At 44.0% G+C, this 25,056-nt stretch overlaps 1 protein-coding gene and 4 non-coding genes across 5 annotated transcripts; all 5 read left to right on the top strand.

Annotated features, from left to right (window-relative positions):
- The first annotated feature begins 8,841 nt into the window (after positions 1-8,841).
- On the top strand, positions 8,842-8,908 carry LOC138292137 (small nucleolar RNA SNORD58). Its single transcript, XR_011202597.1, has one exon. It is a non-coding gene; the product is annotated as a small nucleolar RNA SNORD58 (small nucleolar RNA).
- Positions 8,890-21,608, top strand: RPL17 (ribosomal protein L17). Its single transcript, XM_069219205.1, has 6 exons — positions 8,890-9,041; positions 9,264-9,304; positions 11,071-11,205; positions 16,783-16,881; positions 21,065-21,256; positions 21,527-21,608. The coding sequence occupies exons 1-6, from the start codon at positions 9,002-9,004 to the stop codon at positions 21,572-21,574; spliced, it is 555 nt and encodes a 184-aa protein (XP_069075306.1). The 5' UTR covers positions 8,890-9,001; the 3' UTR covers positions 21,575-21,608.
- LOC138292152 (small nucleolar RNA SNORD58) lies at positions 10,924-10,989 on the top strand. Its single transcript, XR_011202599.1, has one exon. It is a non-coding gene; the product is annotated as a small nucleolar RNA SNORD58 (small nucleolar RNA).
- LOC138292133 (small nucleolar RNA SNORD58) lies at positions 16,638-16,702 on the top strand. The gene has a single exon (XR_011202596.1). It is a non-coding gene; the product is annotated as a small nucleolar RNA SNORD58 (small nucleolar RNA).
- On the top strand, positions 21,325-21,389 carry LOC138292143 (small nucleolar RNA SNORD58). Its single transcript, XR_011202598.1, has one exon. It is a non-coding gene; the product is annotated as a small nucleolar RNA SNORD58 (small nucleolar RNA).
- Positions 21,609-25,056: the final 3,448 nt, after the last annotated feature.

Genomic DNA, 25,056 nt, shown 5'->3' with positions numbered 1-25,056 from the left:
TGGACACTTTCAGTTTAAAGTGATGCCATTTGGGATGAAGAATGTCCCTGCCACCTTTCAGAGGTTGGTCAACCAGGTGTTGGCTGGGCTGGATGAGTTCAGTGCCGCCTACCTGGATGACATTGCTGTTTTCAGTTCCACATGGCAGGAACACCTGCAGCACCTCTGGAGAGTGTTAGAAGCCCTGCAGAAGGCAGGCCTCACTATTAAGGTGAGCAAGTGCCAAATATGGCAGGGTTCTGTGGTGTACTTAGGACACCAGGTGGGGAGTGGCCAGGTGGCAACCCTACAGTCTAAGATTGACACAATTCTGGCTTGGGAGCCTCCCAAGACCCAGACTGAGGTGAGAGCCTTTTTAGGTCTCACAGGATATTACAGGTTTGTTAAGGGATAGGGTACCATTGTTACCCTCTTAACTGAGTTGACTTCAAAGAAGCAACCCAGGAAAGTGATCTGGACAGAGGCTTGTCAGAACGCTTTTGATGCCCTGAAGGCTACCATCTGCACAGCACCTGTGCTGAAGGCACCTGACTACTCCAAGGAGTTTGTTGTGCAAACAGACGCCTCAGAGCATGGTATTGGTGCAGTACTCTCACAGCTTAATGAAGAGGGCCTAGATCAATCCGTAGCCTTCATTAGCAGGAGGTTACTACCCAGGGAACGTAGGTGGAGTCCCATAGAACTTGAAGCGTTTGCTGTGGTCTGGGCACTGAAGAAGCTAAGACCCTACTTGTTTGGGACATACTTCTGAGTTCAGACCGACCACAGGCCCCTCAGATGGTTAATGCAGATGAGGGGTGAGAATCCAAAACTGTTGAGGTGGTCCATTTCCCTACAGGGGATGGATTTTAGGGTGGAACACTGTCCTGGTACAGAGCACGCCAATGCTGATGGTCTGTCCAGGTTCTACCGCCTTAGTGATGAGAACTCCCATGAGGTTGGGTAGTTGCTCCCCACTTTCAGATGGGGTGACACGTGGTAGACCTTTCATCCTTGACGTGGTCTCCCTCAACTTTTTGCCTCTGTTACCCAGGTTGTTGATGTGTGCTGGACTCTGATTTTACTGTTTTGGTTACTCTGGGCAATTTACCACTGCTAGCCAGTGCTAAAGTGCAAGTGCTCCTTTACAAATGTGTAGGTAATTGGCTTATCCATGATTGCCATATTTGATTCACTAGAAAGTCCCTAGTAAAGTGCACTAGAGGTGCCAGGGCCTGTAAATCAAATGCTACTAGTGGGCCTGCAGCACTGGTTGTGCCACCCACATAAGTAGCTCTGTAATCATGTCTCAGACCTGCCATTGCAGTGTCTGTGTGTGCAGGTTTAACTGTAAATTCGACTTGGCAATTGTACCCACTTGCCAGGCCTAAACCTTCCCTTTTCTTACATGTCAGACACCCATAAGGTAGGCCCTAGGTAGCCCCAAGGCCAGGGTGCAGTGTATGGTTAAGGTAGGACAGACATATAGTAATGTGTTTTATATGTCCTGACAGTGAAATGTTGCTAAATTCGTTTTTCACTGTTGCAAGGCCTGTCCCTCTCATAGGTTAACATTGGGTCGACCTTTAAATCTGATTAAAGTGTAGATTCCCTTTGAGAGCGGATGGACATGTGGAGTTTTGGGTCTCTGAGCTCACAATTTAAAAATACATCTTTTAGTAAAGTTGATTTTAAGATTGTGTGTTTGAAAATGCCACTTTTAGAAAGTGAGCATTTTCTTCCTCATACCATTTCTGTGACTCTGCCTGTTTGTGGATTCCCTGTCTGGGTCAGTTTGACAGTTGGGCTGGTTGCACCTCACACTAGACAGTGACACAAAGGGAGCTGGGTGTAGTCTGCATTTCTTGATGAGCCATCTGTGCTAGGAGGGAGAGGAGGATTGGTCACTCACATCTGAAAGGTCTGTGCCTGCCCTCACACAATGCGTCTCCAACCCCATGGTGAGTGTCTGGGGCCTGGCTTGAGCAAGGCAGGGTTTCACATTCAAAAGAGACTTTACTTGGAAGTAGGCCTACTTCAAAGGAGAAATTCGGTATAAGAAGGGCACCCAAAACCACAGTTTTTAGAACACTTCTGGAAACCAAGAGGAACCCCTGCCTGGAGAAGACCTGAAGAGCTGAGGACGAAGAGCTGCCCTGCCTGTGACTGTGCTTTGTGGAGCTATCCTGCAGTTGCTGCTTCTGCCTGTGCAAGGGGACAAAGACTGGACTTTGTGGTAAATTCCTACTTGAAGAAGATCTCCAAGGGCTTGATTTAGAGCTTGCCTCTTGTTATTTGAAGTCTCAGGGACAGCAAAGACTCCTTTCTGCCAGCACCTGGAGTCTCTGGAGAGGCCCCTACTTTGACCTGTGGTGCCCATCCAGTTCCTTGGACCCTGAAAGGAGAAGCTGGCAGCCTAAGAGGAAGAAATCCACACACAGGACGCCGTGCGGGGAAAAGACTGACGCTCGCCTGCAACGCGACCAAAGAAACTACGCATGGAGCTGAAGAAACTATGCGTAGCATCGCAGACGGAGGCTGGGAGATCGCAACCCGCGGTGCGTGGTTTTCGGATCATCGTGTGACTGGATTTCTGACGCGAACCATCGTTGTGCGTGCAAAAACAACGCAAGGCCTGCCAGGTCCTGTGTGTGTACCAAATCGACGCATCGCACTCCTGCGGAGAGAAGAACCGACGCACGCCAACTCGACAGAAGGGGGAAACGACACAAGGTCTCGCTCATGAGTGATATCAACGCATCGCAAGCTCTTTTTGAAGCACACCTGCCTGTGCGGGGTTATTTTTGACGCGCACCAGGTACATTTTCACGCAAGCAGCGCTAGCGTGTGTTTAAAACTACTTAAAGACTCTTTTTGATTTTGAATTGATAACTTGAATTGTGTATTGTGGATTTTTGTCGTTTTGGTCTTGTTTTGGTTAGATAAATATTTCAGATTTTTCTAAACCTGTGTTTGTCGCGCCGCGGCCGCAAGCACGGGCCGCCGCGGCACGGCATTCGGTAAACACCGCAGCCCGCAGGCAAGCCACGGGGGAAGCCGCGGCTTGCAGGCAGGCCGCGGGGGAAGCCACGAGTGAGGCCAGGGGTTGCGGCACTCGCCGCGCCCCCTTCTTTTGTTTTCTCTGCAAGGGCAGACGCGGCAGGAAATGAGACTCCGAGTTGGGTCTCGAACCTGCCACGCATAGCGCATTAGTGCGCTTAACATTCTGGCATATTAGGCATATTAGGAAACCCTCTTTTTCCACCACTTACCGGCCATACAAGCAAAAGACGGATTTTTGCACATGATTCTCTTTTATGCATGTCCTTCTCTTTCCCAGCATGCTGCTCACTTCCTCTCTTCCCAGCATGTATTGTTTCTCTTTGTTTAGACGCATGTTCTTTATTCATTGTTATAACCTCTTCCCCAATCCAAGATGGTGGTGTTTCTACTTCCTGTTTTCTACTTCCTGTCTAGGGGTATATAAGGGGAATTCAGCTTCTTGCTCATTGCGTTGCAACACTCTTTTGGTGGTAGTCACGCTCCGGCTGGTTTCCTCTTGTGGAGCCAGTTATTCTTGACCTGTCTTTCGTCTCCAGTATTCCTGTACTCTCGGATCTTCAGTTCTAATATCCTTGTGTCCTCCTTCTGTTTCAGGGAGTTCCTGTTGGAGGTTTTTTACCCTTTTTGGGGTTTTTCCTCTGGGACTCCTTCTGGAGGGCGCAGACTGTAGTGGCTTGCTATTGTCAAACAGCACCGTGGCTACCGGATGGGGTCGCCCCTACCTCGGCCAGAGCAGAACCTGCCGGAACAGGGGTCATTCCCCACCTCTCATCAACTTCGACGGTAAGCCCAGTGTAAACCGTGACAGTGTTGTGTCGTTTTGTAGTGTTTTCATTGAGTTACTGTGTGTGTTTTGGTACAAATACTTAACACCTAGCACTCTGAAGTTAAGCCTACTGCTCTGCCAAGCTACCAAGGGGGTAAGCAGGGGTTAGCTGAGGGTGATTCTCTTTTACCCTGACTAGAGTGAGGGTCCTTGCTTGAACAGGGGGTAACCTGAGTGTCAACCAAAGACCCCATTTTTAACATGTCTTTAACCAAAAAGGCATCAAAGTAGACCTGCGGAAGCCCCATGCTATCAAGCCGGCATAACTGAAGTGCGGAGCTTCTTAGGCATGATCACCTACTGTGGAAGGTTCATACCTAACCTGGCCACTCTGTCTGAGCCCTCAGAAAGACTTACGTTCTCTGGGTGTGGGTGGGGGCAAGAAGAGGCATTTCAATTGTTTAAAGAGGCGCTACTGTGCAAGACCACCATTGCATACTATGAAAAAAACTGAGCTGGTTGCTGATGCCAGTCCAGTCAGCCTGGGCACTGTCCTAACTCAGGAAGATGAACCTGGACGATGGGAACCACTCACGTATGCCAGCAAGGCACTGACAATGACAGTGCTGTGCAAGATGGAAAGGGAAGCCCTTACTATAAAGAAGGCTTGTGGACACTTTTACTTATATCTCTGTGGCAGGCAGTTTGGGGTAATCACGGACCATCAACCTTTAGTACCATTATTCAAGGGAACTGCACCACACTCACCACACGAATAGAGAGGTGGGCCATGCAGCTCCAGGACTACTGCAAGGAAGTGGTATACAAGCACAGGGCGAGGAATCCAGACGATTTTCTATCCAGACACCCGTCACAACAGGCTGAAGAAAACGTGACAGAGGAGGAGGTGGTCAAGGAACATGTATGAGCACTAGTTTGTAGTAGCTGTCCCAGAGCCCTACACATGAAAGAGATTTCAGATGCCATTGCGGAGGATGCCGTTCTGATGAGAGCAAAGCAGGCTCTAGATAGCAGTTCATGGTAAGACTTTCTCAGAAGTGCCAACAACTGGACGAGCACAGAGAAGGACAGGCTGACAAAGCTCTGGAGAGTTTGAAATTAACTCAGTTCAACCCAGGATGATGTCCTACTATGTGGACACCATCTGGTGATTCCCCTAAACCTGCAACACTGAGCGACCATGCTGGTTTATGGGGGACACCAAGGCACCAGCAAGGCATGCAGCTCCAGGACTACTGCAAGGAAGTGGTATACAAGCACAGGGCGAGGAATCCAGACGATTTTCTATCCAGACACCCGTCACAACAGGCTGAAGAAAACGTGACAGAGGAGGAGGTGGTCAAGGAACATGTATGAGCACTAGTTTGTAGTAGCTGTCCCAGAGCCCTACACATGAAAGAGATTTCAGATGCCATTGCGGAGGATGCCGTTCTGATGAGAGCAAAGCAGGCTCTAGATAGCAGTTCATGGTAAGACTTTCTCAGAAGTGCCAACAACTGGACGAGCACAGAGAAGGACAGGCTGACAAAGCTCTGGAGAGTTTGAAATTAACTCAGTTCAACCCAGGATGATGTCCTACTATGTAGACACCATCTGGTGATTCCCCTAAACCTGCAACACTGAGTGACCATGCTGGTTTATGGGGGACACCAAGGCACAGCAAAGATGAAGGCGTGCATGAGTTAAAAGGTGTACTTTCCGGCCTTGAAGCTGAAGCAGATGACTTTGTGAGGCAATGCCTGGCCTGCCAATTAACTAGCACCCCTGAGGTGCCGGCGCCAGTCATGACGGAGGAACAATGCACCACTCCATGTCCCAAAGTCAGCCTTGACTTCGGAAGCTTCGATGACGACAGGATCACAGTGGTTCTCATGGATGGCTATTCAAAGTATCCAGTTGTAGAAGTCATCGACTCCACTGCATTCAGCAATGCTGCGTCCGTACTTGAGAAGTCATTTGCTATGTTTGGGCTCTGGAAGAGATCAAAACGGACAATGGGGACCCCTTTTCAGGGAACCTAAATCCAAGAGTTATCCAACACGACAGTTCACCCGCAGTGGCCTCAGGCCAATGGTGAGGTTGATCGTTTTATGCGCACGCTCAACAAAGCCCTACAGATCGCCACCCCATAAGCTGGTGACCCCGAGCTCAGCCTTCATCGTTTTCTCAGAGAGTACTGAGGAACACCTTGCTGTCCTACGCAATGAGCCATGTGGTCTCTGATGCTAAAGGGGGAAAGGCGAGACACCACCCCCACCCATCCTAGGTGGCAGCCACCTCCATACTGCCTCGAAAAAATACTCAAGAAAGACGGCAGGAGACGAATGATCGGGCTAGCAGGAGGAGACGTGTTTCGGCATGGCATCTACAGATCAGTGATCAGATGACCAACGGCCTGGCTGGAAATCCGTAACACCGTATGAGCCCGGGATATGGGCAGTCACTGGAGTGACCGACACTATGGTGACGGCACAGAAAGGAGGTGAGAAGGTGACCGAGAATATCTCTTGGTTCCGTAAAGCAACATTCGTGGAACCCCACTACACCCATTGGGAATCCACACGAGACGAACAGGAACCCAGGGACGTGAGAGATACGGAATCAGGGCCTGGATCAAGCCTGTCTGGACCCACAGCAGACTCTCTTCCTGTAACTCAAGGGGGGCAAACCCATCCCATCACCAGCCATACAGCCTGAGACCCAATCCACCACTCAGTCAGAGACTGAACGGTTTTATGTGCTGTCCAAATACTTGAATGTTTGAACCAAGTTAGGGAGAGATGTAATAAAGCAGTTCCTTTGTAGATGGCATGTGCTTGTTGTTGACCTGGATGTGCCCTGAGTACATCCTCTGGCCAGGCCTGGCCATGCACGGCCAGAGGGTATTAATTAATGGGGTACAGCACGCCCGAGGGCTTCTGCCCCAAACCACACTAGTGTCTGTGTTTTTCTGACTGACACAAATACTGCACTGAGACATCACAAAAGCATAACATTCAGGCCGCTACACTGATGATGACTACGTGATAAGTGATTTTCAGGTGGAAAGTTACTCGTCACGTCATCGCTGTGTTAATTAGCTTTTTGTAATCTTTTCGGTCGTAGGATGTTGGCAAGTATGACACACGGATTATAATAGTTCTACACGGCTAGTGTTGAAAACGGTGGAAAAAACTACATGCATGTACTTTTTATATTAATTTTCATAAGTTTATAAATCAAACGAAATCTGCCGTATTTCCAGTCTTCCAAGTGTTCTGTAAAAAAGGAAGCCTCATAAGAAAAGTAGCGACTATGTCGAGAAAGAACTACGGAGATGGGCTCGTTCTTTACAAACGCGGCGGCCATCTTAGTAGAGGGACTGAAACCTTGAATTCGGAGTAAAATTGTTGTACGAACGTTAAATCCAGTGGACTTAACAGTAATGAATTTTTAATCAATGCACATATTTGATTTAGATCGATTGCTTTCAAAACACGATTGTTCTTAGTGAATTCAGTTGATTATTTTACTTATGATGTAAACATATGGATTGCTTGCGGCTGATCGAGATCTCGCGATATTTTGAAATCGTCATGCCGCTCCCAGAGTGCTCCGCTGTCTCTTCCTGCGCGGCCTGAGGTGAGTGAGACATGGTATCCGGAGCAGAGAGAAGGAGTCTAAGTTCAATCCGTTGGAAATCTTCGTCATCCTGTCTCGAAACTGTCCGGTTACCTTCTTTCTGAGAGCAGGATCTTTCTCCCAGCCAGGGCCCTCCATGTTTAATAACCTGACCTGGTTTTAATTCTGTGGGAGTTTGAAACTTAACAGGGCTATGGCTGTCCCCGTTAAGGTGGCCTCGGTGTACGAACTCTACTGTGTAATGGGACACTGGGCACCGATAGAACGGCAGCGTGTGTCCCTGCTGGTATGTACATTGTCTGTTTTACGCAGGCTGGGAATTTTAGTAGGTCACCTAGCCACCGGTTGCAAATGCCTTTCTATCCCTTCTCTGCTGAGATGGCTCGAGGATTGGACCCTAACAGTTGCATTCACTACCTGTGCGTGTACTGATTGGACTAGTCTTTGCTGACAAAACTAACCCGAAATGGCCTATTGTCACTGATTTGTATGTTAAGGCTAGGGAATGAAATGAGCTCTCAGAAGGATACAAGGCGGCGCGTTGTACATGTTTCCGTGCAATGTGTCTGCATTGCTTAATACTTATGTCTGAAGTGACTAGAAAGCTGGTAGCACAAACTAACATAGTCTTAGCCAGTGGGCTTTTCTTTTGTAATTGCATCAGTAAAGAAAGCTGTGTGATTATCGTAAGCCATCATTGTAGGAGCACCTCCACTTTCTCCCATCACCAATTTTAAAAAGTTGCCATTTCACTTCGGGTTTTTGTTTGAATAATTGCAGAATAAACTGTACCTGGAAATGCTTTCATTGTATTTGTCACGCCGGTTTGAGAGATTGTAAAGGCTGCTGGTTGAGGCACTCTTTCCTGACGTCATATCACATGCGCCCTACTGTATGTAACGAATCTCCTAGTTCAAGATGCCAGTCCCTCTTAATTTTTATATATGCATATATCAGGAAAACCTATCCATGTTGGGTTCTAGTGCAGGTTCCCTTTTGCGCTTTCTAAACTACGGTTGGTTCTATGCAATACCGTCATTTTTATGTGAGTTTTGCTTTCCATATATATTAAATAAAAATAGCCCCTCTATAACAAGTTTGGTTGTGCGGTTAGGTTTGTGTGTGAGCACGGACTACTTAACAAAATATAAAATCTTTCTTGTTCTCACGGTTTAGATCGGGTAAGACCCAATTAAAGATGAAAATTGCATTTTAATGTGTCGAAACTTTTATACCTATTGTGTTAGTGCGATGTATGTTTGTTATCGCCGTTCGGATTTGTTTTTGGTCGCTTAGTCTGTTCATCGCTTTTAGTATATCTCCCGTTAAAAATAAACAAGGGAACACGTGTATGTTCTTTTACTATGATGTGAAAATGGTCTGGCACGTTGCTGCGATGATGATCATCTTAGGACACCTTTGAATTGATTGTGAAATTTGATTTAAGTTCTGAGCAGCGAAACGCCTGGAGTTAAACTTGCATAAAGGTACACATGCTTGCTTAGCACATTTTTCATACTTTTTCTTTTATTCCCCAGTTAATCTCTGAAAATGGTGCGCTACTCGCTCGACCCAGAGAACCCAACTAAATGTAAGTCTGATTAGTTTTTATGTCTCGTAATTTGAATTGTCATCTGTATATGATTGAACAATCGTAGTCACTTAGACGCGTGTGTGATTTGAGAGTCCGGTTTTAATTCAGATGGTCTACTGATGCTTTTTACTTCGAGACCAATAAGTGCTTTGAGAGGACACGAATCTTAAAGTACCTTACTGACATAGGGTTAATAATAGCATGGTTTTTCTTTTGCAGCATGCAAGGCAAGGGGTTCCAACCTGCGGGTCCATTTCAAGGTACGTGTCCTGCTAGTCCTCACATCTACATGATTCACTGGATGCCTTTACATACACTGAGCAGCCGGGGCTGTGGAATTCCTATCGCCAGATGTTTAGGGCGGGATGGTGTTGGGTCAAATAACACTTCATGTTTTATTTTGTTCACTTGGCTATTGGTTTCAGTTCCACAAACATCTGCAGCACAGACCTGTTGGCTGCCTTTATAATATCCCATTACGGTTCTGTGTAAAAATTGTCTGCCACTAAAGCAAAATTAGTGTGTGTGCGCATGTGTATATATATCTACATCCAGTCTTGCATATGAATAACTCAAAATTCTTCTCCGTTACAACAAGCTCTCCTAAAGGAAATGTTGTGAGCGCAGCTTGCACTTCTGAATGGGTATCCAATCGAAAAACGTGTCTGCATTTGTAAAATTCAACAACTTGGTGCCACCTATAATAGTCCCATAGCATATACCCATACATGCTGACGCAAGATTGGTGAAAATTTGCAGTTCAGAAAATATTTTGCTAAACTGTTATACAATTGAAAACACAATTTCTCGGGGGCATTATTTAGTAAACATTTTTTTTTCTATACTTGCCAATATTCAAAGTAATGGCGAACCTGTGTAAAGTTTGTGGGCACAACAAAATAAATTATAATCAGAAGTGCATTATGGCTACGTCCTTGTATTGGCACTTAGTATTACTACATCTTTATCCTTCTCAGAAATTTACTAGTTAGAAGTAAACCTGAAAACGTTACTCTTGGCAAACTTGTTTCCCTTTTCACGTCAGCAAATAGACGTGCTTGTGATTGCTCTTGTACTATTGGTTGGTTGGGGGGGGGGGGGGGGGGGGGTTCTGCCAAAGTCAGTGGTACATTTTCCAATATAGAAGGAGATTGTAGAGGAGTTGGTGGTTTGCCCTTAAACCAGTAAGGATGTGGATGGGTGTGTATATATATATATATATATATATAGTATTCCAACCCTGGAACGACCAATTCAGCCGGCTCCTGCATGTAGATTTGTGGATACGTGCTAAATCACATCCTTGCTCTGATACAATATGAACGTCTGGCATCATATCTGAGGTTATGAAAGCTTCCATTGGGGAATGCTGCCATCATATATCATAACACAGACCAAAAGAGACAAGCAGGGCTTTTGTTTTTCTTTTTCAGAATAAGTAGGTTCCAGGTTCATGAAGCACTCGGCCCCTTCACATGTAAACACTTCATATGGTTACATGCCCTGCTGGCACACGAGCCAGACAGACAAAATAGATCTGATTTTTTTTAATAAACCTCCTACGTGGTTTATAAAATGAATGTTGTTAGCTAGAAAGTTTACGTTTCTTGGGGAGAAGGGCGGAGTGCCGTTGATTTCAGAGTGGTACACAGTTGATGCTGGAACAGGCCAAGTGCATACAGGCCGTTTTGGAAATTCGGCTCTCCATTCACCTGTGTAACCTTTGACCTTAGATTGAAAATCGCAACTGAGCATTGCATGAAGCTAGTGTCCTGTTAATTGACTTTAGCAAGAATGAACCCTACTTAATGTAATCTACTTTGTTTTCTTGAAATAACATTGCTTTTAGCTGTCACTTTACTGAGTGTCCATTGTGTAGCTGTGATGATGACTTGCTTAGGACACCTTTGAGTTTTTCATGAAAATGCTTTGCATTCTGAGCAGCTACTTATTCTGACTTATGTACAGTATTCTTCCCGATTCATTATTTCTAGAGGTAACATGGCTTTCTACAATTTCTTTCTAGAACACCCGGGAGACTGCTCAAGCCATCAAGGGTATGCACATCCGTAAAGCCACCAAATACCTGAAGGATGTCACTCTTCAGAAGCAGTGTGTCCCTTTCCGTCGCTACAATGGTGGAGTTGGAAGATGTGCTCAGGTTAGATGGTTAAGAATTAAGTGGTTTACAAACGCGCGTTCCATTACCTGTAAATCTTGGCTGCACACCAAGACGCTACTCAAGGCTAACCTTGTGTCAAATAATTTGAGTCTTTATATACACAACATAGAATGATTATTCATTCCACGCAGCATTTTATTTTAATGCATTTCACAGCTAAGCCTCGTTTCGTCTTATGGACTTTTCAGAGTTCACCTTGAAACTTAGAGACGTAGTAAACGACTAATCTAGTTCCCTATTGCTGTTGATGCTTGTCCACCCAACTGATCAGTAAAGCGATATAGAGGCATGCCTTGTCACCCAAAAGTAATTGAGAATATGGTTCCAATAAGGTGTTAAGAGGCTGCTGGGGTCGTTTCCTCCGTGGCTCAGGTGGCCATAGAAAGTGTAGGCTATAGCTGTACTGCAGGCGAGGATGCTAGGGAAATGATATGGGGTGGTTCCTAGACAGTGTGACCCGTGGCTGCCCTTGCTACATGCATGTGGCTGTCAGTATCCTGGTCTGTTGTGGTCATCGTCAGATCTACTATGGCCATCTATTCCAGTGACCATTTCCCACACTCTGATGTGGCCATGTTCTCCATTAATATTTAGAAAGGATAATATCATTTGTATACTGCATTGCTGTTAGCTGAGTTTTTTTTTTCTTCCTGCTGCTGCTTGTGGTGTGTGTGTGGTGTTGGGGGTTGTCCACTCTTTCTGGGTAATAATCATATCGTCTTATAACCATATCTTGGCTGACCTTAGTGAGTTGAACGTTTACCTCTTATTTGTGAGCGGAAGCTAGTTTGAACTTGCAGGTTCAAAACGTGCAAAAGTCAAGTTTACCGTTTATCCTTCTGGGGTCAAACAAGTAAAATGAGATCTAATTTCTGTTTATAGTAGTTCTGCATTAAAAAAATGTTCTATGTACAACGAACATGGTGGCAGCTACCAATTGATACCGCAAGTCCAGGTATCTAGATTCAGCATAAACTTGCATGGTATGGCTTGCAACGCTGCATGTACTCACCCGTACACTTATGTTTTGGCTTTGGGCTCTATTTATCCACCGGCTAATGACTATTCACTCAACGACAGTACCACGCGCAAACTCGCCAGTTAAGAGGCGATCTGTTACGGGCTAGGCCTCTAGTGGCATTGTGAGTATTATTCCAGTAGCGTGCCTGGTACTCTGAAGGTTGTGAGATTGCTCTTCTTTTCAGCCCGACTGATAATTCCTTTTGCAGTTGTGTAAGTTAAGGCGACGGGTGCAGTAGTGAGAAACTGCTGAATGCTTCCAGTAGTGCGCCGTGTACTTAATGAGGGGTGAGAGCTCCAGGCTGCTAGTCTGTGGCGTGCGTGTTGTATCTAAGATGTTTTGCTACTCCCTCAAAAGAGCTTTAATAGTTATTCTTTGTTTTGCTGAGGCCAAGCCTGGAGATAGTGCTGTGTACTCGTGCGCTGCTAGTTGTGTATTACTGAGCACCAGTGAACAGACCCTTTAGCCCTCAGATACTCGCTGTGTGCTGTAGAACCAGAATAAAATACTAAACATAATGTTACGAGTTAACGAAATAAAATCCAGGCGATTTTAACACCTCAAACTGTATAGATCACAAACTTTACAAGCCCCCCTTCGCACTGTATTTAATATAAAGGTAACTGTAATGCCCCGATCAGTAATTCCATGAAAACGGACCCGTGTTGTTGCGGCCACACTACCCGCGCTCACTGGATTAGTGTTCATTTCGATTTCGAGTTGATCTGTAGTCGGGGCCACTGAAATTATGCAGCAGGAGATGGTCAAAATATCCCACCGGGTTGAATAAATTATGTCGCAAGAAAAGGCAAAGTATGTGGCATAATGCTGCACATTTTGTAATGGTATTACTTATTTTTAACTTGGTGATACTGGCTGCACCTCATTAGTATCAGTTTAACACCCAACTATAGCAATAAGCATTAAAAAGTTGACCAGTCCAGCTTTGGTTAAAGGGCCTTCCATTGCGCAGCAGTATTTTCACTGCAGTTTTAGGAACGTTTCAATGGTTGGAGCTAGAAACACATTTTTTTGTTAATCTGTAGATAATGCGGCAGATCTATAATTAATCAAAAATGGCCGTGGGCGCAACATCGCATAATTCCAGTGGCCCTGTCTATAGTTAACGTTACATGGCGATCTATTGGCCCTCTTGCGCAGTTGGGTGGGTTCAAGAGATGTACTTGTTTTGTTTTTTAACTAAACGAAGTGATTACGTTACGTGAACGTCCTGCTGGTAAAGCCCCTGGTCCTGATGGGTTGCCAAAAGACATTTTGAAATGCAACCTAGACCTGTGGGCGTCACTACTGAGCCGTTTTTAACACTTCTCACGTCCCGATTGCCACGTTTTTGCTCCTTATAGCACCTTTTCACAACAAGCCTTGGCAGAGGCAGCAAGTCTCTTCAAGGCAAGGGCTGTCTGTTTTGCCAATGTCTTTTAGCCATGTTGCACACCAGTGTTCGTTCTGCGTGGTTTAAAGTTAGTGGCGTAGAGGAGTGTTGTGGAGGGGGCCTAGTAGCATATAGCTGAGTGGGACTATGCATGGTGTGGCAGCACACTTGTCATCACAATTGACAGACATTTACATTTTGTTGTGTACTAGAAAACTTTACTTTCATTCTCCCAGATTGTCGGATAAATCCTCTCACTTTGAAGTGAGTGAAAAGTAAAGACAAAGCCTCACATTTGACCCCTTGAATGCACAGCGGAAAACAACACTCAAAAAAGACCTGCTTAGAGAGAGCATTCCTGAAAGAATACGAGGGTATGGGTCAAAGGTGGTAAATAGGCTATGCTCAGGAGGGACAAAGGCTGATGGACAGCCCAAGTCAAATAAAGCCAGCAAATACAGAGCAAGCAAATGAGAATTACAAATCATAAATGCAATGGGTTGAATGCATAGCTAGGTCACCTTTCAGCATTTATGGTTGTCTCTTTTAGATCTTGGAGTCGAAGTTCCTTTTCTCCATTTTTTTTTTTTGCTTGTTACGTAAGCACCTACAGCTAAAGTTAGATTTGTCTCCAACTAGGAGACTGCAGATGGATTTACTTATTGTTGTCTGGGTACCTCTCTCTGCATTGCGGGAGAGTTCCAAGTCCTGTCGGTGACGACGTTGACTTTGTGCCTCTTCTCAGATTAAAGATTGAAACTGAGGTTCTGCCAGGGGAGCCCCTAAATCCTGGTTTAGGGGTGTTAAGGGTGTGGGGACAGTGGTCAATGGGCTACTGGTCCCTGCGGCTAGTCTGCCTCTTAAGTAACAACTTCCTGTAGGAGTATGTCACTTTTCTACTCAGAATACAATATTTCTAAGGTTTGCCAAAATGGCAGATTCTTACTCTGCTGTATAGCCCTCCTGGCGCACCCTCAAGGTGTGGTTAGCCTTTTGGAGGTGTACGCTTCATGAATAACTAATTTTCCCACCTGTCCGTGTGGATAGGGCAGAAAACACTTTGTTCTCAAGTGGGGTTCAAGAGATTACACAATAAGGGCAGTGAAAGTCTGAGGTGCACTGCTTTGATTACTGTGAACACTATCCATCATGTGAGGGTGGAGGTGTGACCTCCTTCCTGCCCAGGTCCTTTGTCTCAGTCCTAGTGGAAGTGTTAGTACTACCAGCAGGAGGGCAGACTCTTGTCTTCGCAGTAAATGGCACTGGAGAGTCCACCAAGGTGAGAGAGAGCTGGTATCTTGTTGGACATCCTTTAAGGGTACATGCTAACTAATCCTGGGCATGAGCATCATGCTCAGGGTTAAAAAGCATGGTGTTTGATACCAAACACAAGGGGTAATCTGCTGGGCCGTCCTGGAGCTTGGACATCTGGGGGTTGCCTGGGTAGCAGTGCAGGTTATACTATGGACCACCAGTTACATGTGATAGCATTAAGTTTTAAATTGTATCACTGGGTCATATGTGCTTGTGCAAATATATTCACACTCCTAACACAGTGCTGCCTGCACCTGTTGTGGGCAGAGTCGAACTCAAGCAGACAAGCTGTTCGTGCAGGTTGATATGGCAGCTCTGCAGGATTTTCTTTTTCTTTTAGGTCACACAGTGTGGAACAATCTGTGCTGCAGCCTAGGTGACCTCCCCCCCACCCCCCTTTTTTTTTTTTTTTTTAAACCATCCAAGCCTTGGGTACCACAGGTAGCATTTACTAGAGCTGTACAGGGGTGGTAAATTCCTTGCCAATTAGGTTTGCCAAATCTCAGTACAATTTAAGGGAAAGAGCACTGGTACTGGGGTCTGATTTAGCAGGCCTTGTACACTTTCCGATCGAAAGCAACCGCATCTAGCAACGAAAAGTGTGGGGTGACCATCCAAAAAGGGGGCTTTAAAACAAATGGGAGTAGTTGGGTGGGCAGGCACAACTTCTGGCTAGTCAGATTTCCTGTAAAGATCAAAGCCCCTCTGAATGTGGGAACAATAGCTGCCTAAAATATATATGTATTAGATGGCATGTGTAGCTGCAGATACACATGCTATGCACAGGTCCTGCCATCTAGTGTTGGGCTCGGAGTTGTTACAAGTTCAAGTTCTTCAAATAAGTCTTTTCGAGTCTCCGGGCTGAGTGACTCCTCCTTTTCGGCTCCATTGCACATGGGCATCGACTCCATCCTAAATTGTTTTCTTTCTGCCGTTGGGTTCGGACTTGTACCTCTTCACTCCGGTTGTTCGAGTCGGAAAAACCTATAATCCATCAAAAATCGCAAGATACATCCTGGAAGAATTGAGCTCCACGGCGGGTGGGAGATCTTTCTCCTTCCTGGCGGCCAAGACCTGGAACTCCCTCCCCAACAGCCTCAGGACCACCCAGGACCACTCCGCTTTCCGGAGACTCCTAAAGACTTGGCTGTTCGAGCAGCGATAACCCCCCCTTTCCCCCCTAGCGCCTTGAGACCCGCACGGGTGAGTAGCGCGCTTTATAAATGTTAATGATTTGATTTGATTTGCATATGTAGGAATGTATGTGCTTGCATGGGATAGGGCTAGAGCTTTCTAGAAAGACCTAAAAAGTAGTCTCGGTACGGCTGAAAAGGAAGCCAGTTAAGTCTTAACATACGTTTATAAATGATTTCCCTAAGAGTCTTGATTTTGATATTTCAGTTACTCTGTAACATTCAGATTTGCCATTACATGTCTGAAAACACTACATATTGTAGTAAGAGGTATTTGAATGAAAATCTTCACCCCACATTGCTTTTGTGATTTACTGTTAAAGAATCAGGTGTATGATGAATGGGTAGGTGACAATATCGTAATGGCCAGGTTTACTCTAATCCCATACCTGTACTTGTGTGGCTGTAGTTTAAGCTTTGTAGCGAAGGTGACCTTTATTCATTTTTTTCCACTTGCCATGTTGTGATGAGTATTTGATCTTGGATCTGGTTGCAGTGATGACTACTTAGGACACCTTTGCATTAAAGATGAAAACAATTTATTATCTGAGCAACCTTTGCTGATTTAAAGTTAGTGCTTGCAGCTGACCTTCTATTCCACATAACCTAATTCTTCCTTTCCTTTTATTTTGCAGGCCAAGCAGTGGGGTTGGACCCAGGGACGTTGGCCTAAAAAGAGTGCTGACTTTTTGCTTCATATGCTGAAAAACGCGGAGAGTAACGCTGAACTCAAGGTTCGCATACCAGTTTGTTTTTATTTGTTCCTCATGGAGCTAGCAATTTAAAAAACAAAAAAAAACTACTCCCTGAAACGTTTTTTGTTCTTTATTTTAACGTTAGAGTATTGTTTTTGAAATACCATATGTAATTGTAGAATTGGGTCTGCCATGCATAGTTAGTACTGTATAGTTGGTACATTAGTCTTAGTGGCTAGGTACGATTTGAAAACAATGAGCAGGGAAGAGATACAGCCCTAGTGGTGGCTGTCAATTTGCTTGCAGACAGCATGCTATGAATGTGGTTTACAATCTGTGAGAATCATTTAGTGATATCAAAAAGCTGGGAACTTTATCCTAAGGTCAAGCAGCATTAGAATGCTCAGGGATTTCTTGATACGGTGGCTTTTAAAGCAGCAAACTCCTGTGTGGGGAACGCATGGTGTTAAAGGTCATTATTTGTGTGGTTCCCTCATGCGACTTATGTACGTTCCTTAATTTAAGCAAAAAATGGTTGTTAATGGTGGCAGGATCGCATGTTTGCTGTCCTGCAAATGTTGCTCTTCCGTACCGTTCTACCCGTTCGTGATTGTGTTTTTTTTTTTTTTTTTTTTTTCTCCATAGGATGTAATAGGTGATGAACTTTCCTAAGGAATTAGTGACATTGATTTTTGTTAATTTACCACAATGGCATTGATGCAAAGTTTTGATTTGAAATGGGTACTTTTGGTTATCTGATTCGTCGGATTTAGACAGGGGTGGTGTTTTCAGGCTTATTAAGGTTTTCCCATTTCATTATTGCCCTGTGTGGTGCAAAACTCACTATAAAATTCTCAACCTCTTTGGAATTTAGAAACAACATTTAGAGGCCTTTACACAATAGACCACACTTGAAACACAAAGGGGCTTTTCTACTTAAAGTGGGACAAAGGTGCTCCATTAACACATTTGGCAGAGTGGTGCTCACTCTCAGGCTTTCAGTCAGGTTTTTGTGTCCTCTCCCCAACCACGACAATCTGCAGTTTGGGATTAGTTTGAGGTCAATGAACCCTCCCATTGGGTTATTCCTAATCACGTCTAACCATTGGAGGGACCGGGAAATTATGTGGTCAAGTGTACAGTCTCCCTAATATAAATACCAATCCAAATGAGTACACTGTTCCAAAGGAAAAAGAGATCCACTATGCACTTCTGAAAGTAGAAACAAGAGCCTTCATACATCCATTGGATGTCATGCTTCATCATAGGGCTTGCTCCTTGCTAGACTGGCGCTGCAATGTCTGGCGGACCCCACGGGGGGCTCTTTACTGGAGATCTTAAATCAAAGTACATGCCAGGCTGAAAAGATATAAGGATCAATTTGAACCTACTTAATAAGAGGAGCTGGAGAGAGAGAGAACCTACAAAAACCCTATGTTTTATTGATCGTAAGGATTCTCGGTCAAGGTTAAAAACAGGGAGAGAAGAGGAGACCATGTTCCATCACTCTTATAACAAAAAAGGGGATGGAGGGGTTAAAGTGTTCCTTCAACCACAACTATAGGTCGACCTGTTTCACGCCTAATTAGACCCTACGGATCAACTGGTGTTTCATCAAGACCAAAACAACAAATCTCCTAAGCTACACTAAATACCAAATCTTATTGGGAAATTTGTGGCATGAATTAAAAAGATTCCTTACTGTAGGAGCTATGCATCTAACCTACTAGATAGATGAGGACCTGTGGAAAGAGGGAACAATAAACAAACCAAAATATTTTTTTGATAGTCTGTATAATTAAAAATAGACGCACTAAGTGTTGTGACACTCAGTGGTGACATGCTGAGTTTTGAAGCAATTTGAATGAACCATCCGCTTACCGTCCTGTATTTGGGGCGGGTCTCCATGGGAATGTGCTTGCCAATAAACTATCCTCGCTTCTACATCAATACAAGGTGTAAATGTCCTATATGGTAATGCACAGGACAGTGGAATGCCCCTAAACATAAATATAATGCTAGCACAGTCTCACTAATGGGGTGATAATTAAAAAACAAAAATAAACACTTGCATGTTTCACTCCTAGTTAGAATAGAATGCAAGCTGATAAGGTGGCCAAATTCAGGAGTTAGTGTTGTAATGTACATAATGGTCATGGTGACTTACACATACACAACCAGTCCCGTTATCTACTTAGAGCAAATTTGGAAACCTGTGTAATTATAGCACATCAAATGCTCAAAAGACTGGTGTCGGAGTAGCGTGGGGTGTAAACGCTACCGCTGGACATCCAGTCCTATAGGTGTTAATTATGTCAAAAATACACAAGAGACAAGACCCTTCCCTGGCTCAAACTTAAGGAGCGTATATTATTGAGATCTCACAGTTAATCTAAAGACCGGAGTCTGAGTTGCGTGAACTGCTAATACTCCCTCCAAATATCGTCAGGAGAGCTTCTGCAATAAAGTGCACACACATCTGCTGCTCGTGGGTTAGCCATAAAATTGCTGTACTCGCAATCCGGAGTGATGGTCCACTGTCGGTAACCTACCCCAGGGCAGTTCTCCTGTAACTGCAAAGGGGATCGCGGTCGGTGGTTAAGAAGTGAAAGGTCACGACACAGGATCCAATGACGTGCGTGCCTCACTTTGGTTACGGCAGGAGTCATCGCTGCTGAACGCCCGTTAAAAACAGACATGGGACTGCTGATACTGTGGCGGTTGCCAAAACACTCGTGTCCATGAAACTTTGCTTTCGCGAAAACAAAGAAAGGGCCATGGTTATATGGAAGCAAGGGCTTCACTGTGTTTGCATGGTGTTAAAAAAAAAAAAAAAGGGGGGGGGGGGGAATTCTGTTTAAAAAAAAAAAAAAAAAAAGGGCGACTTCTGGCCATCTTAAGTAGGGCAGGTGTTGATGGTTTGGCTTTAGGAAATTTTATTCAAGTAGAAATACTCGTTCGAGCATTTGTCTCATTAACAAAGCCAAAATGTTGCCAAAGGTTGACATAGTGAAAAAAGATTAACATAATGAGTTGCTTCATAAGACACTAATCTGGGTAGATAAATGGCACAATAAGTGTAGGATTGTGTCACGTGCTCTTGTCTCTCAAACAATGGCTAAGGTAGGGTAGACGGATCAGTCAAGACATCAAAAACTTGCTCATCACTTTATATAAAATGTCTTGGTACCAAAGCCATGGTACTGGGAAGTCATTGGCCCATCAAGTGTTGGAAAGGAAACTCATCTAATGGAATATAATCATATTAAATGTGTTGAGTGTATCCAGAACTACCCACCACATATCATTAGGAGTGTGATGGTTGTCGAATTAATGGACACTGAGCTTAGTAGTTGCTTGTCCGCATCTGATGTTACTATAGTGTTTGTTAATCCTCACCTTTACTGGTCTTGTAGTCATGCCAATATAACGCAAAGTCCAAGGACAGGTAATCATAGATGCAATTGCGGGTGTTACAATTAGTGCGTCTCAAAAGGCGCCATTTGCCAATGGGTTCCCCACCTGAGCCAGGTAAAATCTTCTTAACCCCTTAGCTGTTGGGGCGGGGGGCAGAAAAAACATCTGGTTTCTCCTCCCCCCTCAAATGGCATCAACAAAGGGTTTGCAGTGTTGAGATCACCATCTCCCCAGATTTCAGGAACAGGCAGACTTGAATCAGAAAGCCAATTTTTCAACAGTTTTGGCATTTTAATGGGATATAACCTATTTTTACTGATCTCACTGATGAGAGTTGGGGGGGGGGGCTACGGAAGCTCTTTCGTGTTTCCAGAGGGAGCTTTAATTTTCTTTTGTTTATTAAAAAAAGAAAACCTCCCTGGTGTCTGCCACTGGTCAGGGAAGGGTGTGCATGCGTCAGCCAGGGGCCAACTCGTGCACTGAAGAGATTATTATCCCGACTCCAGAACATACTCATTCACCACTTTTTATAGGACACTTGCGATTTATGGCTGTTTTTGAATTATTTCTGTAAGGTGCACATTTGATTGTGAATTCTACTGCAATGGAGGTCTGCAATTAGTACGGTTTATGGATATTGCAGCAATAGTACAAAGATGAGGCTTAAATTAATTGATGTCCATTCTACTAAATATTTAGTCTTATCAGCTACCAATGCCTGTGTTGTCCTGTCTGGCATTATGTTAAGTGAGTTTAATGTAATTGACTGCAAATGTGTTTTTCTTTTTTTTTAACTAAATTTTAGGGTCTGGATGTTGATTCACTGGTCATCGAGCACATCCAAGTGAACAAGGCACCCAAAATGCGCAGACGTACATACCGAGCTCATGGCCGAATCAACCCCTACATGAGCTCTCCCTGCCATATTGAGATGATTCTCACAGAAAAAGAGCAGATTGTTCCTAAACCAGAAGAGGAAGTTGCTATAAAGAAAAAGGTAACGCTCCTTTTAAAAAACGCTTTGCCTGAGTGGGTTGGGGTAAGGCAGTATTGGAAGTGCTTGGGTTGCTGTGATGATATTCTTAGGACACCTTTGAAGTATCTGAAAATAAAATCACTTTCTGAGCACCCACTAACATTGAGCATAGGCTTGTTTTTTTTATTATATATATATATATTTATAGAATTGTGTTTTTTTTTAAAAAAAAATGTTATGCAATATGTGCTTTGCTGCTGGTTATAAAGCAAATTTCTTTTTACTTTGCAGGTGTCTCAAAAGAAACTAAAAAAGCAGAAGCTAATGGCTCGGGAATAAGTCTCAGCGGTTGTAAATAAAGAGTTGAACTCTGTCCTGTGTATTTATATCAGTTTCTTTGTTTATTACAGTATGCATTTGAGATCGGTTTGAAGTGTTTTGTTATCCGTTTGTGACCGAGAACATTTCAGACTTGCTTTAAAAACTGTTAGATTTATTAAGCTCTTGCGTTAACATTGCGTCCCGCAAGGCAATGCAAGTCCTTAATTGAGATTTACCTAGCCACACTAAGCCACCTTGCGTGGCTTGGTAAAACCAGAGTGATGCAAGGAAGCGCAAGTTGCTGCTTTCTGTGACTCGGTGCTGGAAAGATGTTATATGGGTCAGGAGTGGGTGTTCCAGCACATCCACCCATGCTTTTAGGGCTAATCCGAGATTTACTTAAAGTAGTAAACTTGGGGAAATGCCTCAAAATTGTAGGCTTTACCAATAGTGGCGCGAAGAGAAATCTTTTTCTCTTTGGTGTGCTGCATTGTGGCACACATAGGAAAAAGCCTCTAAGGATTTTTTTTGTGTGGACACAAAGGTGTCCCTTCAAGCACAAACATTTCAGCCTGTAACACAGTCACCCTTGCACAAGGGTGCCTGCGTTGTCGCTAGGCAACAGTGTGCCATTGCATCGAGAGCAGGAATGTGCCGTATATTGTTAAATATAGCACATTCCTGCCCTCTCCCTTTCACACAGCGCAGTAGGTTGTTTTGTGTTGTGTGAAAAGTTAGTAAATCTGCCCCATAAGTACAAGAATGGTACTAACCTGGATTTATTTATTCATGCAACTCCGCTTCCCTTACCTACAAAATGGTGATGCTGAATGGACTGAAGCTTTTGTTGAATGACACTTGGTGTGTGATTTAAAGCACACATTCGCCTCTTCCTTTTAGAGGAAGGAAGAATTGGTTAATGATTTAAGTTATCATATAACTTCACCTGACTGTGCAGCTGTGTAACTGTACAGCAAACAGATGCTAAGTCTGCGTCTTTGCAACTTTTGTGGTCCTGAAACATCAGATGCACTTCTTCACATCTTCCTAGACTTGTAAAAATCTGTTCCTAAAAGAAACATGGCTCTCCAGTATCTACGAATCTATCCCTAACCCATATATCATCTTTTAACAAAACTGGTTGAATCGGAGAAGAGGGTTGTCCTTAATCACATCTCAACCAAAGCTGCCCAGCACAATTCAGTGTTGTAAATCCACATTGATCTAAAATGCCATAATCGTCGCTGCACCAAACATTCAATAGAGAAACCTGATTAAGAGTTGGGAGCATACATAAGGGGGCAGCCATATATTTGTTAATTTTAGCCATATATTACTTTTAAAGGACTTATTCCTCTACATTGGCAGTACCAGCCTTTTAAAAACATTGGTGGTATACAAGGAGAATAACAGCTTAACTGAGCTGATGGCTTCAAAAGTGTGCAGATTGGTGAAACCGCTTCATTGGTAGGTAGGCCGACTAGAGGGGTTCCAGAGTTGCGACATCTGTGACCTTGGGTCAGTGTTTTCAAATAAAAATACAGAAGGGCTGGCACTCTTATTCATTTAAAGCACTGCCTTGGGTTAATAGTCTCATGACAGCCCTGGGCTCGGGACCGAACTTGGTAGAACAGATACGTGTACCTTAATCTCCTGGGCCCTGGTGGATTCTTTTTCGGTGCATACATTTGTGCCCTGGCAGATGGTTTTTAGGTGAGAATTCAAAGTTTGAAGACTTGTCCTTGCTATCTGAAACACGTAGAGTGGAAGCCTGAGTTTGCACAATGGTGTGTTTTTTTGTTTTTTGTTTTTGCCTAGACCAGTAGGACCCGGTGAGAATCCTACAATGCTGGTTCAATTGCATTTTTGGGGCTATAAAAAAGGATTCAAATGTATGTTTTCTTGAGAATCCAAGGTAGGTCCAGAGCCATGTCCGAGTTCTTACGTAAAAATAATTTATATGGACCTCAAATTTCAAATATCTGTAATGAGAAGAAAATGTGTGATGCAATTATGTTTAAAAAAAAAAAAAAAAAAAAAAAAACTTACTGTGCACTATTTCAGTTGTCAAGGGTATTTCCACTGTGGCCCTTTGCTATCTATATTGTAGCCTATCCATGTTGTCAGCAACAAATCTGGACTCATTGTAGCGTCTGTCTGTACTCTTTCTTTGTCTTGTACCAAAAAAAAAAGGCTTCAGTCCCAACGGCACATTGGTTACATGAGTACAAGCAGTGGCTGGTCCTAGTGGCCACAGTTTATGAAATCAGTTCTCTTGTTTAAAACGTCTCCTGCCCATGGAGTCTTTACTGTTACTGTTCAGGATTGACTTTGAGATGTAGTCCTTGTGGTGTGTACCCGTATAAACGAACCCACAGATTTTTCATTTTATTCCCGACCCACATGTTCTTGGTACCCACTGCAATCTTAATGCATAGAGTTAGCATCAAATGATGTATGGGAACTTAATGGAGTGGTTATGTGAAGCCCATGGCTGAAAGAGAGGAAAGCAGGTTTAACATTTTCTGGACTGACAGATGTGTGGATTATTATACACAGGAGTCCTAAGGGTAATAGAAAGTGCTCTGCGCCTGTGACTGACTGAAATGCAGGGGGGAGGGTTCCCCTCTTCAAACAGGGAGCAGTGCTATTTGAGCATTGTTTTAGACGGCGCTTCCGTAAGTGGCATCTGCAAGGTCCACACCAGTGAATTCTGAGAGGATGAAGTTTGCTCCACTTTTGTACCCTGTGATAGGTGCTCCGTTCACTGTGGCACCCTTGTGTTAGCTTCTTTGTGCTACAGGGTTAGGAAAATGGCTACCTGTACTAACAATTCTTATTTGAAAAAGGCCAATTTACATCCAAAGCTAGATTTTTTTTGTTGTGGGTGTTTTTCTTATTTTATCAAGCTAGAGGGCATGAAGTGCTTTGGTCTGGAGTTGCAGCTCCTTTTCCACCATTTTGTAGACCACTCCATTCGCCATCTTCTTGCCTAGAAGTAACCTGTGTGCTTGGTTTGTGACTCTGGAGGTTATCAAGAGAACGTGCTGTTGCCCAGTGTTAAGCTCTAGTCAGGTCAGTTGGTTATTGCACCCACTGAAGAGTCCTTAACAGAACGAGAATGTCCGATTACAAATCTGACTTTTTTTGTTCTTTGCATGGTCGATGCAAATTAACTATAATGATTTTGTAAGGAGTGGCACCTCCTTTGCAGTGCTATGAAATGCTAGAACCTGTATTACCAAGCACTAAATTTAAAAATGTGTGTGTATGTATATATATATATATATATATATATATATGTGTTTGATGGCGTGTAGCTGCAGATACACATGCTATGCATATCTCTTCTAACATTTAGTGTTGGCTCGGAGTGTTACAAGTTGTTTTTCTGCAAAGAAGTGTTTTTGGAATCACAGGATCGAGTGACTACTCTAGGTTACAATGCGCATGGGCATCGACTCCATTGTTAGATTTTTTTTTCTTTCTTTTTTCCTGCT

Source organism: Pleurodeles waltl, chromosome 1_1, assembly GCF_031143425.1.
Source record: "Pleurodeles waltl isolate 20211129_DDA chromosome 1_1, aPleWal1.hap1.20221129, whole genome shotgun sequence".
NCBI classification, from domain to species: Eukaryota; Metazoa; Chordata; class Amphibia; order Caudata; family Salamandridae; genus Pleurodeles; species Pleurodeles waltl.
This window is presented reverse-complemented; position numbering and strand designations above follow the sequence as displayed.